Raw genomic sequence first — 16245 nt, 5'->3', positions numbered from 1 at the left:
GCCATTTCCTTCTTCAATGCATGAAAGTGAAAAAATAAAGTGAAGTCACTCAGTCATGTCCAACTCCTAGCGACCCTATGGGCTGCAGCCCATCAGGCCCCTCCATCCATGGGATTTTCCAGACAAGAGTACTGGAGTGGGTTGCCATTGCCTTCTCCGATCACCTCTATAGACACAGAAAAACCTTTTGACAAAATTCAAACATTTATGAATCAAACATTCCCTCCAAAAAGTGGGAATAGAGAGAATATCAGTTCAGCTGCTCAGTCGTGTCCAACCCTTTGTGACCCCATGGGCTGCAGCATGCCAGGCTTCTCTATCACCAATGCCCGGAACTTGCTGTAACTCATGTCCATCGAGTTGGCGATATAACTCAACATAATGAAGACCATAAACAACAAACCCATTGCTAACATCATACTCAATGGTGAAAAACTGAATGTATTCCCTCTAAGATCAGGAATAAAACAAGGATACCCACTCTCTCCACATTTATTCAACATAGTACTGGAAGTCCCAGCCACAGCAATCACACAAGAAAAAGGAATAAAAGTAATTCAAATTGAAAAAAAGAAAACAGGCACTGTTTGCAGATGACAAGACACTATACACAGAAAAATCCTTAAGATGCCACCAAATAAACTACTAGAGCTCATCAATGAATTTGGTAAAGCTGCAAGATACAAAATTAATATCAAGAAATCTATTGCATTTCTATACAGTAACAATAAATTATCACAAAAAAATTAAGGAAAGCAATTTACCATCACATCAAAAAGGATAAAATATCTAGTAATAAACCTACTTAAGGAGGTAAAAAACTTGTACCCATAAAATAAGACACTGATGAAAGAAATTGAAGACGACACAAACAGATGGAGAGATACATCATGTTCATAGGTTAGAATCAGTATTGTTAAAATGATCATACTATCCAAGGCAATCTACAGATTCAATGCAATCTCTGCCAAAATACCAATGGCATTTATCACAAAACTAGAATAATTTTAGCATTTGTATGGAAACACAAAAGACCTCAAATAGCCAAAATAATCTTGAGAAAGAACAGAGCTGGAGATCATACTCATTGACTGCAGACTATACTACAAAACTACAGTAATCAAAACAGTATGGTAGAGTAGAAGGACGTGAAACTCAGCTCCTGCCCCAAATACATCAAAAATATATCTACATATGAAATAATTCTCACAGAATACCTATTGAACACTAGCTGTGCTGTGCTAAGTTGCTTCAGTTGTGGCTGACTCTTTGCAACCCTATGGACCATAGCCCTCCAGGCTCCTCTGTCCTTGGGATTCTCCAGGCAAGAATACTGGAGTGGGTTGCCATGCCCTTCTTCAGCGTATCTTCCTGACCCAGCGATTGAACTCAATGTCTCCTGCATTGGCAGGCAGGTTCTATACCACTAGTGACACCTGGGAAGCCCCCCCTGAACACTAGCAGAAGACCTCAAACACCTGAAGGGACAGGAAAGATCTCCACATAACTGGGTAAGATGATGGGAGGAGGAGGAGAAAAGGAAGCAGGATGCAACCTGCACCCCTGGGAGGGAACAGTAAAAGAGGACAGAGTCCCACACCCTGGGAAGCCCCCTCACCTTCAGGAAGATCAATGGGGACAGAAAGGGAACTATGCAGGCTCAGAGGAGAGTATAACAACTGGTTTGTGGCAGGCAGAACAGAAAGACCTACATAGACAATGCAACCAGCCTGCATGCTCCAGCCTGAGACAAGCATCCTATGGTATGGGCAGGGACTGGTGCTGAAACTTGGGGTTTAGAGGACAGATCTGGAACAAGGACTGGTCTTGGCTGTGTGGAAGTAGCCTGAAGTGGCTGGAGCATGGTACAGATACAACCAGGTTGTCTGCAGAAAAAGCCAGGGCCCACCATAGAAGCAATGTGCCACAGTTAAGTGGCATGTGAAGGGAGGGGCAGGGCTGCCCTTGCAGCTTATTTCTCCATGCCCCAGCTGCCACCTGGGTGGGCTCCAGCCTGGGTGAGTCCACATAACCCAAACACTGCCTTGGCTGGCTCCGATGCTCTAGCCACCACCTCAGTGGGCTCCCACACCCCAGGTGCCAGTGAGTTTCCCATGTGCAGAGGTGGGGCTGAAATCATAGGTAAGCCCTAGGGACCACATAGCTTATAAAGCAGGGCTGAAATCTCTCCCTGGCTATGTGAGCTGCAGATTTACACCTCTGCTGCCAGCTTGGTAAATTCAGCACCTGCAGGACATTCAAGCAGACAGTGGGTGCTCCTGTGGCTGGGAGGTCTGGCCTTAGGAGTTGTGGGTTTTGTGGGCACATGCTGTGGGGCTGGGCTGGGCCAGGATCTGAGTTGCCTCCATAGCTCCCTCAGCGAGTCCATGTACATGATTACTGCAGTCCTGGGACCTGACTTCTTGGATCTGCGCTGGAGGCCTTGTGAAAACAACACCTGAGAAACACCAGGGTGGACTGCTGGCATTCCCAGGGTTGAGGGGGGGCCGACCGCAGTGCCAACAGTGGACTTTTGATCCCCCACAATGGGTGACGTGATAGAGCATGCCCACCAGTGGACAGTTCTGGCAGAGCAAAACTCAGTGGCTCCTCTGCCAGTGGGAGTGCTCCAAACTCACCTACCTTGCACTGCAGCTCAGAAACATTATTGGCTTCTACTCCAATAATTAGGGAGCAGTTGAACAGGGCAGTGACAAACACAGAGCAGAGGAGCTCAACATCTAGTGCAGGCCCTGAAAACAACACCAGTCACACTTCTTATCAAGGGGATAATGGCCAGCACATACTAAGGAAAGAGGTGGTAGGGATCCATACTAAAAACAGTCCTTGCACCAAAAACATTAAACCCACCCAGGCTACACAGCCTCCCACACAAAAACAGCCTTCTAAGACTACAACAGATTATGGTATCTCCTAAACTCATAGAGCAAGAGAAATACAGGTAAAATGAAGAAGCAGAGGGACCATTCCAAATTAAACAATTAAGAGAGTTCTCCTGAAAAAACAATGAAACAGATTTCTTCAGTCTAATAGACACTGAGTTTAAAAAGAAGGTAATGATAATATTGAAGGAACTAAGAAGGATTATTGATAGAAATGCAAGTTACAGTAAAAAATGAATTAGAAATTATAAAAAGGAATCAAGGAAAATATATAGAACTCATTTGCCAAGATGAAAGCTAAGCTAAAGGCAATGAGTAGCAGAATGAATAATGCACAAGAACAAATATGTGATCTGGAAGATAAAATAATGTAAATCGCCCAATCAGAACAGCAGACAGAAAGCCAAATGAAAAAAATGAAAGCAATATAATAAGAGTCTATGGGATAAAACAGAGTGTGCCAATCTACACATAACTCCCAGAGGGCTCCCAGGAGGAGAAGAAAGAGCAAAGAAGCCTGAAAACGTATCTGAAGAAATTATGATTGAAAACTTTCCAAACCTGAAGGAGACAGATATCCAGGTTCAGGAAGCACAGAGGGTTCCAAACAAAATGAATCCAAAAGACCTACACCAAGACATATTTCAGTTAAAACAGTAAAAGTTCAAGAGAGAATTCTAAAGGCATCAAGAGAAAAAGAGTTAAATTACAAAAGAACCCCCATGAGGATGTGAACTGATTTCTCTACAGAAATGTTGCAGGCCAGATGAGAATGGCAAGATATATTCAAAGTCCTGAAAGAGAAAAATCTGCAACCTAGGATACTCTACTCAGCAAAATTATCATTTAGAATAGAAGGAAAGATAAAGAATTTCTCAGACAAGCAAAAACTAAAAGAATATAGCAATACTAAACATCTCTAAGCATGGGCGACTGTGACGGTGCACAAGCACGGCCGAGAGGAGCTACCCCACGTCCGAGGTCAGGGGCAGAAGCTGGGAGGACCCCATGCCCGAGGAGCAGCAGCCAAGAGGAGCTACCCCATGTCCGAGGTCAGGGGCAGAAGCTGGGAGGACCCCATGCACGAGGAGAGGCGGCCAAGAGGAGCTACCCTGCGTCCGAGGAGCGGTGGCTGCACGGGTGCAGGAGGGCCTAGAGGAGCTACTTCACGTTCAAGGTCAGGAGGGGCGGCGGTGATGAGATACCCCTTGTCCAAGGTAAGGAGCAGCAGCTGCACTTTGCTGGAGCAGCCGTGAAGAGATACCCCACGTCCAGGGTAAGAGAAACCCAAGTAAGACGGTAGGTGTTGCAAAAGGGCATCAGAGGGCAGACACACTGAAACCATACTCACAGAAAACTAGTCAATCTAATCACACTAGGACCACAGCCTTGTCTAACTCAATGAAACTAAGCCATGCCCATGGGGCAACGCAAGACGGGAGGGTCATGGTGGACAGATTTGACAGAATGTGGTCCACTGGAGAAGGGAATGGCAAACCACTTCAGTATTCTTGCCTTGAGATCCCCATGAACAGTATGAAAAGGCAAAATGATAGGATACTGAAAGAGAAACTCCCCAGGTCAGTAGCTGCCGAATATGCTACTGGAGATCAGTGGAAAAATAACTCCAGAAAGAATGAAGGGATGGAGCCAAAGCAAAAACAATACCCAGCTGTGGATGTGACTGGTGATAGAAGCAAGGTCTGATGATGTAAAGAGCAATATTGCATAGGAACCCGGAATGTCAGGTCCATGAATCAAGGCAAATTGGAAGTGGTCAAACAAGAGATGGCAAGAGTGAATGTCGACATTCTAGGAATCAGCGAACTGAAAGGGACTGGAATGGGTGAATTTAACTCAGATGACCATTATATCTACTACTGTGGGCAGGAATCCCTCAGAAGAAATGGAGTAGCCATCATGGTCAACAAAAGAGTCTGAAATGCAGTACTTGGATGCAATCTCAAAAACGACAGAATGATCTCTGTTCGTTTCCAAGGCAAAGCATTCAATATCACAGTAATCCAAGTCTATGCCCCAACCAGCAACGCTGAAGAAGCTGAAGTTGAACAGTTCTATGAAGACCTACAAGACCTTTTAGAACTAACACCCAAAAAAGATGTCCTTTTCATTATAGGGGACTGGAATGCAAAAGTAGGAAGTCAAGAGACACCTGGAGTAACAGGCAAATTTGGCCTTGGAATATGGAATGAAGCAGGGCAAAGGCTAATAGAGTTTTGCCAAGAGAACGCACTGGTTATAGCAAACACCCTCTTCCAACAACACAAGAGAAGACTCTAAACCTGGACATCACCAGATGGTCAACACCGAAATCAGATTGATTATATTCTTTGCAGCCAAAAATGGAGAAGCTCTATACAGTCAACAAAAACAAGACCAGGAGCTGACTGTGGCTCAGATGGAGCCAAAGCAAAAACAATACCCAACTGTGGATGTGACTGGTGATAGAAGCAAGGTCCGATGCTGTAAAGAGCAATATTGTATTGGAACTCCTTACTGCCAAATTCAGGCTGAAATTGAAGAAAGTAGGGAAAACCACGAGACCATTCAAGTATGACCTAAATCAAATCCCTTATGATTATACAGTGGAAGTGAGAAATAGATTTAAGGGCCTAGATCTGATAGACAGAGTGCCTGATGAACTATGGAATGAGGTTCATGACATTGTACAGGAGACAGGGATCAAGACCATCCCCATGGAAAAGAAATGCAAAAAAGCAAAATGGCCTTACAAATAGCTGTGAAAAGAAGAGAAGCGAAAAGCAAAGGAGAAAAGGAAAGATATAAACATCTGAATGCAGAGTTCCAAAGAGATAAGAAAGCCTTCCTCAGCGATCAATGCAAAGAAATAGAGGAAAACAATAGAATGGGAAAGACTAGAGATCTCTTCAAGAAAATCAGAGATACCAAAGGAACATTTCATGCAAAGATGGGCTCAATAAAGGACAGAAATGGTATGGACCTAACAGAAGCAGAAGATATTAAGAAGAGGTGGCAAGAATACACAGAAGATCTGTACAAAAAAGATCTACATGACCCAGATAATCACAATGGTGTGATCACTCACCTAGAGCCAGACATCCTGGAATGTGAAGTCAAGTGGGCCTTAGAAAGCATCACTATGAACAAAGCTAGTGGAGGTGATGGAATTCCAGTTGAGCTATTCCAAATCCTGAAAGATGATGCTGTGAAAGTGCTGCACTCAATATGCCAGCAAATTGGGAAAACTCAGCAGTGGCCACAGGACTGGAAAAGGTCAGTTTTCATTCTAATCCCAAAGAAAGGCAACACCAAAGAATGCTCAAACTACCGAACAATTGCACTCATCTCACATGCTAGTAAAGTAATGCTCAAAATTCTCCAAGCCAGGCTTCAGCAATATGTGAACCGTGAACTTCCAGATGTTCAAGCTGGTTTTAGAAAAGGCAGAGGAACCAGAGATCAAATTGCCAACATTCGCTGGATCATCGAAAAAGCAAAGGAATTCCAGAAAAACATCTATTTCTGCTTTTATTGACTATGCCAAAGCCTTTGACTGTGTGGATCACAATAAACTGTGGAAAATCCTGAAAGAGATGGGAATACCAGACCACCTGATCTGCCTCTTGAGAAATTTGTATGCAGGTCAGGAAGCAACAGTTAGAACTGGACATGGAACAACAGACTGGTTCCAAATAGGAAAAGGAGTATGTCAAGGCTGTATATTGTCACCTTGCTTATTTAACTTATATGCAGAGTACATCATGAGAAATGCTGGGCTGGAAGAAGCACAAGCTGGAATCAAGATTGCCGGGAGAAATATCAATAACCTCAGATATGCAGATGATATCACCCTTATGGCAGAAAGTGAAGAGGACCTAAAGAGCCTATTGATGAAGGTGAAAGAGGAGAGTGAAAAATTTGGCTTAAAGCTCAACATTCAGAAAAAGAAGATCATGGCATCCAGTCCCATCACTTCATGGGAAATAGATGGGGAAACAGTGGAAACACTGTCAGATTTTATTTTGGGGGGCTCCAAAATCACTGCAGCCATGAAATTAAAAGACACTTACTCCTTGGAAGGAAAGTTATGACCAACCTAGATAGCATATTCAAAAGCAGAGACATTACTTTGCCAACAAAGGTCCGTCTAGTCAAGGCTATGGTTTTTCCAGTGGTCATGTATGGATGTGAGAGTTGGACTCTGAAAAAAGCTGAGCGCCGAAGAATTGATGCTTTTGAACTGTAGTGTTGGAGAAGACTCCTGAGAGTCCCTTGGACTGCAAGGAGATCCAACCAGTCCATTCTGAAGGAGATCAGCCCTGGGATTTCTTTGGAAGGAATGATGCTAAAGCTGAAACTCCAATACTTTGGCCACCTCATGCGAAGAGTTGACTCATTGGAAAAGACTCTGATGCTGGGAGGGATTGGGGACAGGAGGAGAAGGGGACGACAGAGGATGAGATGGCTGGATGGCATCACTGACTCGATGGATGTGAGTCTCAGTGAACTTCGGGAGTTGGTGATGGACAGGGAGGCCTGGCGTGCTGCGATTCATGGGGTCTCAGAGTCGGACACGACTGAGCAACTGAACTGAACTGAGAAAATCAGTAAGTCAACAATGAAATCAAAAGGAAATTTAAAACCTTGAGGCAAATGACAATGAAAACACAACCATAATAAATCTATGAGATGCAGCAAAAAACAGTTCTTAGAGGGAAGTTCATAGAGATAAAGGCCTTTTTAAAGAAACAAGACAATTCTCAAATAAACAATGTAACTCATCATCTAAAAGAATTAGAAAAAGAGCAAACAAAACCTAAAGCCAGCAGAAGGAAGGACCTGATAAAGGTCAGAGAGAAAATTAAAAATTTTTTTAAAAGTAGGGGAAAAAAAAAATCAATGAAACCAAGAGCTGCTTCTTTGAAAGGGTAAACAAAATTAACAAACCTCTGGCCATGCTCACCAAGAAGACAGAAGACATAAACAAAATAAGAAATGAAAGGGGAGAAATCACAATCAATACTGCAGAAGTATGAGCAGTTATATGCCAACAAAGTCTACAACTTAGAAGAAACAGACAACTTTCTAGAAGAATACAGCCCACCAAAGCTGAATCAAAAAGAAACAGAATAGACTGATCACTAGAAGTGAAATAGCACTTGTAATCTATAAAAACAACAACTCGTTACAAACAAGAGCGCAGGACCAGATGGCTTCACAGGTGAATTCTACCAAACATACAAAGAAAAACTTACGCCAATCCTTCTCAAACTCTTCCAAAAGACTGAAGAGGAAGGAAAACTCCCAAAGCCATTCTATGAAGCCACCATCAACCCAATACCAAAACCAAAGACAATACCAAAAAAGAAAATTACAGGTCAATATTTTTGATGAATATTAGATGCAAAAATTCTCAAGAAAATATTAGCAAACCAAAACCAACAACACATAAAAAAACATCATGCACCAAGGTCAAGTTGGATTCACCCCAGGGTCACAAGGATAGTTCAGCACATGCAAATCAATGTGACACACACATCAACAGAGGGCAAAAGCCACATGATCACCATAATAGATGCAAAAAAAGCATTTTATAAAATTCAACATCCACTCATGATCCAAGTCCTTACAAAAGTGGGTATAGAGGGAACATATCTCAACATAATAAAACTATTAATATTTATGACAAACCCACAGCCAATATAATATTCAACAGTGAAAAGCTGAAAGTCTTCCCATGGAAATCTGAAACAAGACAAGTATACCCACTCTTATCACTTCTATTCAATACAGTATTGGAAATCCAGCTGCAGGAATCAGATAAGAAAAAGAAATAAAAGGTATTCAAATTCAGAGGGAAGAGGTAAAATTGTTATCATCTGCAGATGACATGATAGTATATACAGAAAATCCACACAAAAACTATGAGAACTGATAAACAAATTTGGCAAGGTAGCAGGATATGAAAGTATGGAAAACAATGGAAATTGTTTGCACTTCTTTACACTAACAATGAAATATCAGAAAAAGAATGTAAACAAAAATTTCTTTTAAAATCATATTTTAAAAAATCAATCTCACCAAGAACGTGAAAAGACTTAAATGCTGAAAACTAAAACACATTCATAAAGGAAATTGAAGATGATTCAAAGAAATGGTAAGATAGCCCAAGCTCTTGGATTGGAAGAATACCATTAAAATGGCCACTCTACTACCCAAAGCAATCTATAGATGTAATGTGATACTTATCAAATTACTCACGACATTCCTCACAGAACTATAACAAAAAATCCTAAAATTTATATGGAACCATGAAAGATTCAATTACCAAAGCAATTCTGAGTAAACAAAGCTGGAGGTATAACCTTCCCAGGCTTTGAATAATACAACAAAGCTACAGTAATCAAAACAGCGTGGTATTGGCACAATAGCATATGGATCAACAGAAGAGAATAGAGAGCCCAGAAATAAAGCCACACACCCATGGCCAATTAATGTTTGACAAAGGAGGCAAAAATATACGATGGAGGAAAGATAGTCTCTTTAGCAAGTGCTGATGGGAAAGTTGGACAACCACACACAAATCAATGATGTGAGAACACACTCTCTCACCATACACAAAAATAAACTTAAAATAGCTTACAGACTGAAATATAAGAGATGACACCATTAAACTCCTAGAAGAGAACACAGGCAAAACCATTACCACTGTCTTCTTATGTCAGTCTACAAAGCAATGGAAACAAAAGCAAAATTAAACACATGAATGAAATAATGCCATTTGCAGCAACATAGATATACCTACAGATTATTACACTAGTGATACAGAAAGAGAAAGATAAATACCATATGATATCACTTGTATGTGGAATCTAAAATACAACACAAATTGAACGTATCTACAGAAACAGACTCACAGACATAGATAACAGATTTATGGTTAGAGGGGAAGGGACATGGGGGAGAAAAGACTGGGAGTTTGAGATAGGCAGATACAAACTATCATATATACGGGATGGATAAACAACAAGGTCCCACTGCATAGGCCAAGGAACTATATTCAATACCCTCTGATAAACCATAATGGAAGAGAATATGAAAAAGAATATCAGATCAGATCAGTAGCTCAGTCGTGTCCGACTCTTTGCGACCCCATGAATCGCAGCACGCCAGGCCTCCCTGTCCATCACCAACTCCCGAAGTTCACTGAGACTCACGTCCATCGAGTCAGTGATGCCATCCAGCCATCTCATCCTCTGTCGTCCCCTTCTCCTGCCCCCAATCCCTCCCAGCATCAGAGCCTTTTCCAATGAGTCAGCTCTTCGCATGAGGTGGCCAAAGTACTGGAGTTTCAGCTTTAGCATCATTCCTTCCAAAGAAATCCCAGGGCTGATCTCCTTCAGAATGGACTGGTTGGATCTCCTTGCAGTCCAAGGGACTCGCAAGAGTCTTCTCCAACACCACAGTTCAAAAGCATCAATTCTTCAGCGCTCAACCTTCTTCACAGTCCAACTCTCACATCCATACATGACCACTGGAAAAACCATAGCCTTGACTAGACAGACCTTTGTTGGCAAAGTAATGTCTCTGCTTTTGAATATGCTATCTAGGTTGGACATAACTTTCCTTCCAAGGAGTAAGCGTCTTTTAATTTCATGGCTGCAGTCACCATCTGCAGTGATTTTCGAGCCCAGAAAAATAAAGTCTGACACTGTTTCCACATCTATTTCCCATGAAGTGATGGGACCGGATGCCATGATCTTCTTTTTCTGAATGTTGAGCTTTAAGCCAACTTTTTCACTCTCCTCTTTCACTTTCTCAAGAGGCTCTTTAGATCCTCTTCACTTTCTGCCATAAGAGTGGTGTCATCTGCATATCTGAGGTTATTGATATTTCTCCCGGCAATCCTGATTCCAGCTTGTGCTTCTTCCAGCCCAGCATTTCTCATGATGTACTCTGCATATAAGTTAAATAAACAGGGTGACAATATACAGTCTTGACGTACTCCTTTTCCTATTTGGAACCAGTCTGTTGTTCCACGTCCAGTTCTAACTGTTGCTTCCTGACCTGCATACAAATTTCTCAAGAGGCAGATCAGGTGGTCTGGTATTCCCATCTCTTGAAGAATTTTCCACAGTTTATTGTGATCCACACAGTCAAAGGCTTTGGCATAGTCAATAAAGCAGAAATGGATGTTTTTCTGGAACCCTCTTGCTTTTATGATGATCCAGCAGATGTTGGCAATTTGATCTCTGGTTCCTCTGCCTTTTCTAAAACCAGCTTGAACATCTGGAAGTTCACGGTTCACATATTGCTGAAGCCTGGCTTGGAGAATTTTGAGCATTATTTTGCTAGCGTGTGAGATGAGTGCAATTATGCGGTAGTTTGAGCATTCTTTGGCATTGCCTTTCTTTGGGATTGGAATGAAAACTGACCTTTTCCAGTCCTGTGGCCACTGCTGAGTTTTCCCAATTTGCTGGCATATTGAGTGTAGCACTTTCACAGCATCATCTTTCAGGATTTGGAATAGCTCAACTGGAATTCCATCACCTCCACTAGCTTTGTTCATAGTGATGCTTTCTAAGGCCCACTTGACTTCACATTCCAGGATGTCTGGCTCTAGGTGAGTGATCACACCATCGTGATTATCTGGGTCATGAAGATCTTTTTTGTACAGTTCTTCTGTGTATTATTGCCCTCTCTTATTAATATCTTCTGCTTCTGTTAGGTCCATACCATTTCTGTCCTTTATCGAGCCCATCTTTGCATGAAATGTTCCTTTGGTATCTCTGATTTTCTTGAAGAGATCTCTAGTCTTTCCCATTCTGTTGTTTTCCTGTATTTCTTTGCATTGATCGCTGAAGAAGGCTTTCTTATCTCTTCTTACTATTCTTTGGAACTCTGCATTCAGATGTTTATATCTTTCCTTTTCTCCTTTGCTTTTCGCTTCTCTTCTTTTCACAGCTATTTGTAAGGCTTCCCCAGACAGCCATTTTGCTTTTTTGCATTTCTTTTCCATGGGGATGGTCTTGATCCCTGTCTCCTGTACAATGTCATGAACCTCATTCCATAGTTCATCAGGCACTCTGTCTATCAGATCTAGGCCCTTAAATCTATTTCTCACTTCCACTGTATAATCATAAGGGATTTGATTTAGGTCATACTTGAATGGTCTCGTGGTTTTCCCTACTTTCTTCAATTCAAGTCTGAATTTGGCAATAAGGAGTTCATGGTCTGAGCCACAGTCAGCTCCTGGTCTTGTTTTTGCTGACTGTATATAGCTTCTCCATCTTTGGCTGCAAAGAATATAATCAATCTGATTTCAGTGTTGACCATCTGGTGATGTACATGTGTAGAGTCTTCTCTTGTGTTGTTGGAAGAGGGTGTTTGTTATGATCAGTGCATTTTCTTGGCAAAACTCTATTAGCCTTTGCCCTGCTTCATTCCATATTCCAAGGCCAAATTTGCCTGTTACTCCAGGTGTCTCTTGACTTCCTACTTTTGCATTCCAGTCCCCTATAATGAAAAGGACATCTTTTTTGGGTGTTAGTTCTAAAAGGTCTTGTAGGTCTTCATAGAACTGTTCAACTTCAGCTTCTTCAGCGTTGCTGGTTGGGGCATAGACTTGGATTACTGTGATATTGAATGCTTTGCCTTGGAAAAGAACAGAGATCATTCTGTCGTTTTTGAGATTGCATCCAAGTACTGCATTTCAGACTCTTTTGTTGACCATGATGGCTACTCCATTTCTTCTGAGGGATTCCTGCCCACAGTAGTAGATATAATGGTCATCTGAGTTAAATTCACCTATTCCAGTCCATTTCAGTTCGCTGATCCCCAGAATGTTGACATTCACTCTTGCCATCTCTTGTTTGACCACTTCCAATTTGCCTTGATTCATGGACCTGACATTCCAGGTTCCTATGCAATATTGCTCTTTACAGCATCGGACCTTGCTTCTATCACCAGTCACATCCACAGCTGGGTATTCTTTTTGCTTTGGCTCCATCCCTTCATTCTTTCTGGAGTTATTTCCCCACTGATCTCCAGTAGCATATTCGGCACCTACTGACCTGGGGAGTTTCTCTTTCAGTATCCTATCATTTTGCCTTCTCATACTGTTCATGGGGTTCTCAAGGCAAGAATACTGAAGTGGTTTGCCATTCCCTTCTCCAGTGGACCACATTCTGTCAGATCTCTCCACCAATACCCGCCCATCTTGGGTTGCCCCACGGGCATGGCTTAGTTTCATTGAGTTAGACAAGGCTGTGGTCCTAGTGTGATTAGATTGACTAGTTTTCTGTGAGTATAGTTTCAGTGTGTCTGCCTTCTGATGCTGTGCGGGTGCAAGAGGGCCTAGAGGAGCTATCCCACGTTGAAGGTCAGGAAGGGTGCCGGTGAGGAGATACCCCTCGTCCAAGGTAAGGAGCAATGGCTGCGCTTTGGTGGAGCAGCCGTGAAGAGATACCCCACGCCCAAGGTAAGAGAAACCCAAGTAAGAAAAAGAAAATATATATATAACTGAATCACTGGGCTATACATCAGAAATTAAACACCTAAATCAATTATACTTTAATAAAATTTTTTAAAGAACAGTATGATACTGGCACAAAAACAGACATACAGATCAACAGAACAGACAGCCCAGAAATAAACCCACATACTTATGGTCAATTAATCTTCAATAAAGGAATCAAGAATATACAATAGAAAAGACAGTCACTTCAGTAAGTGGTACTGGGAAAACTGGATAGCTACGTGTAAAAGAATGAAATTAGAACATCTGTCTCAAACCATGTACAAAAAACAAACTCAAAATGGATTAAGGACGTAAATGTAGTACAGGAAACCATAAAACTCCCAGAAGAAAACATAAGCAGAACACCCTTTGACATAAATTGTAGCAATAATTTTTTTGGATCTGTCTCCTAAAGCAAAGTAAATAAAAATAAACAAACGAGACCTAATTAAACTTAAAAGCTTTCACTCAGTGAAAGAAACTATCAACAAAATGAAAAGACAACCTTTGGATGGGAGAAAATATTTGTAAGACATGACTGAGAAGGAGTTAATATTGAAAATATATTAACAGTTTATACAACTCACTGTCAAAAAAAAAAACAACCAGATTAAAAATATGTGCAGAAGACCTGAATAGATATTTTTCCAAAGAAGACACATGAAAAGATGTTTAACATCATTAATCATCAGAGAAATTAAAACCAAAACAAGGCATCACCTCACACCTCACAATGTCTATCATCAGAGAGAACACAAATAACAAACGTTGGCAAAGATGAGGAGAAAAACGGACCCTTGTGCACTGTTGGCAGGACTGTAAATTGGAGGAGCCAGTGTGGAAAACAGTATGGCTCAAAAAGCGAAAAACAGAACTACCGTGTGACCCAGCAATTCTACTCTGTATATACGGGGGAAAAAATGAAAACACTAATTTGAAAAGACACATGCACATCAGTGTTCATAGCAGCCCTGCTTATAACAGCAAAGATATGGAAACAAACTAAGTGTCCACGAACAGATGACTGGATCAAGAACATGTAGCAGATAACGGAATACTGCTCAGCCACAAAAGGCATGAAATTTTGCCATTTGCAACAACACGGATTTTATGCTTAGAGAAATGTCAGACTGAGAAAGACAAATACTGTATGATATTACTCACATATGGAATCTAAAAAATAAAACAAATAATGATTACAACAAAAAAAGAATCGGATGAGAGAATAAACTAGTGGTTACCAGTGAGAAGAGGGAAGGGAGGAGGGGCAAGTTAGGGACAGGGGATTAAGAAGTACAAGCTACGATGCATAAAATTACAAGGATATATTGTGCGTGTGCATGCACGCTAAGGTGCTTCCAGTTGTGTCCAGCTCTTTGTGACCCTCTGGATTGTAGCCCACCAGGCTCCTCAGTCTATGGGATTCTCCAGGCAAGAATACTGGAGTGGGCTGCCATGCCCTCCAGGATATATAGTACAGCATAGGAAATACAGCCAACATTTTATAACTATAAATGGAATATAACCTTTAAAAATGGTGAATCACTGTTGTACATCTGAAAATATATAATATGGCACATCAACTATATCTCAATTAAAAAAAAAACTTGCACTAATCATTTAAATGTTTTGTCTTTACTTAAAACATTAAATAGTAAAATTTGAAATACCATAGCAAATTAAGAGAACACAATAGAAAGGTAAAGCCATGCATTTCAGCGCCTTCAAGGGCACTTTCTTTCCCGCTTTTCACTGGCCCCCACCAGCCACACGGCCAGCTCTGCGCCTCCTCCACCTTCCTTTTCTGTCCTGCTTTGGCTCCTGTAGCCTCACTTATGGAGAAGGCAATGGCACCCCACTCCAGTACTCTTGCCTGGAAAATCCCATGGACGGAGGAGCTTGGTAGGCTGCAGTCCATGGGGTCGCCAAGAGTCGGACACGACTGAGCTACTTCACTTTCACGCACTGGAGAAGGAAATGGCAACCCACTCCAGTGTTCTTGCCTGGAGAATCCCAGGGACAGGGGAGCCCGGTGGGCTGCCGTCTATGGGGTCGCACAGAGTTGGACACGACTGAAGGGACTTAGCAGCAGCAGTAGCCTCACTTAATATCCTGCAGTGCTCTGAAAACCACCCCGCGCTCCTCGCGTCCTAATGCCTTTACCAATGCCTCCTGTACCAGGAGCACCCCACTCCTCTCCCCGCTATACTTCTGTGGGCTCCCGTGCATCCTTCAAGGTGCTGCCCCGGCAGACCTAGACCTGAGCGGCTTGGAAGAGGCCCGGGGCTGGGAGGGACTTACTCGAGGAACCTGGTGATGTACTCGCGGCTGCAGCGGGACCAGGTGAGAGGCGCAGCGTCGTACAGGAGCTGTGGAGACATGATGAAAGGCCGTTTCCCAACGGGCTCACAGTCATTGCCGCTTCCGTCATGCTGAATGCCAAAACTGTGTGAGAGCACAGGCCCCAGGGGCGGGTGAGCCGGCGGGAAGCCCGCCAGCCCACTCCCTCCCTCAGGGGTCTGCGAGGTGCCGGGTACTGGCTCCGCCACCAAACCACCGTGTGGCTGGGGGAAAGTCACACCCCATCTCTGAGCCTCCGTTTCCTTAAGGTAAAACGTGGGTGTGACAACCAGCTGCCCGGGGCCCTCCAGCAGCTGATCCTGAACTGAACACCAGGGACCACAGAGCAGCCCAGCGCCTGCACTGAGCTGGCCAACAATGGCCGGCCAGGTGGCACGCAGGGGGCCCATGGTGGCCCCCGCAGCCTCACTGGCACCAAGAACAGTCTGACAGGGTTCCTCCCCACCCCAGGTCCTATCT

At 42.7% G+C, this 16245-nt stretch overlaps 1 protein-coding gene across 2 annotated transcripts in view; it reads right to left on the bottom strand.

Annotated features, from left to right (window-relative positions):
• Positions 1-16245, bottom strand: part of ADAMTS7 (ADAM metallopeptidase with thrombospondin type 1 motif 7) — a 62244-nt gene that overhangs the window by 24612 nt on the left and 21387 nt on the right. The window contains exon 8 of one of the 2 annotated variants that reach the window (XM_024982017.2): positions 15727-15870. In XM_024982017.2, the coding sequence (XP_024837785.1) occupies positions 15727-15870 (144 nt within the window). The remainder of the gene's footprint in view (positions 1-15726; positions 15871-16245) is intronic. The other variant, XM_024982018.2, reaches the window with a different exon arrangement.

This window comes from Bos taurus, chromosome 21 (assembly GCF_002263795.3).
Source record: "Bos taurus isolate L1 Dominette 01449 registration number 42190680 breed Hereford chromosome 21, ARS-UCD2.0, whole genome shotgun sequence".
Lineage (NCBI taxonomy): Eukaryota > Metazoa > Chordata > Mammalia > Artiodactyla > Bovidae > Bos > Bos taurus.
The sequence above is the reverse complement of the archived record's forward strand: the minus strand, read 5'-3'. Positions and strand labels throughout refer to the sequence as shown.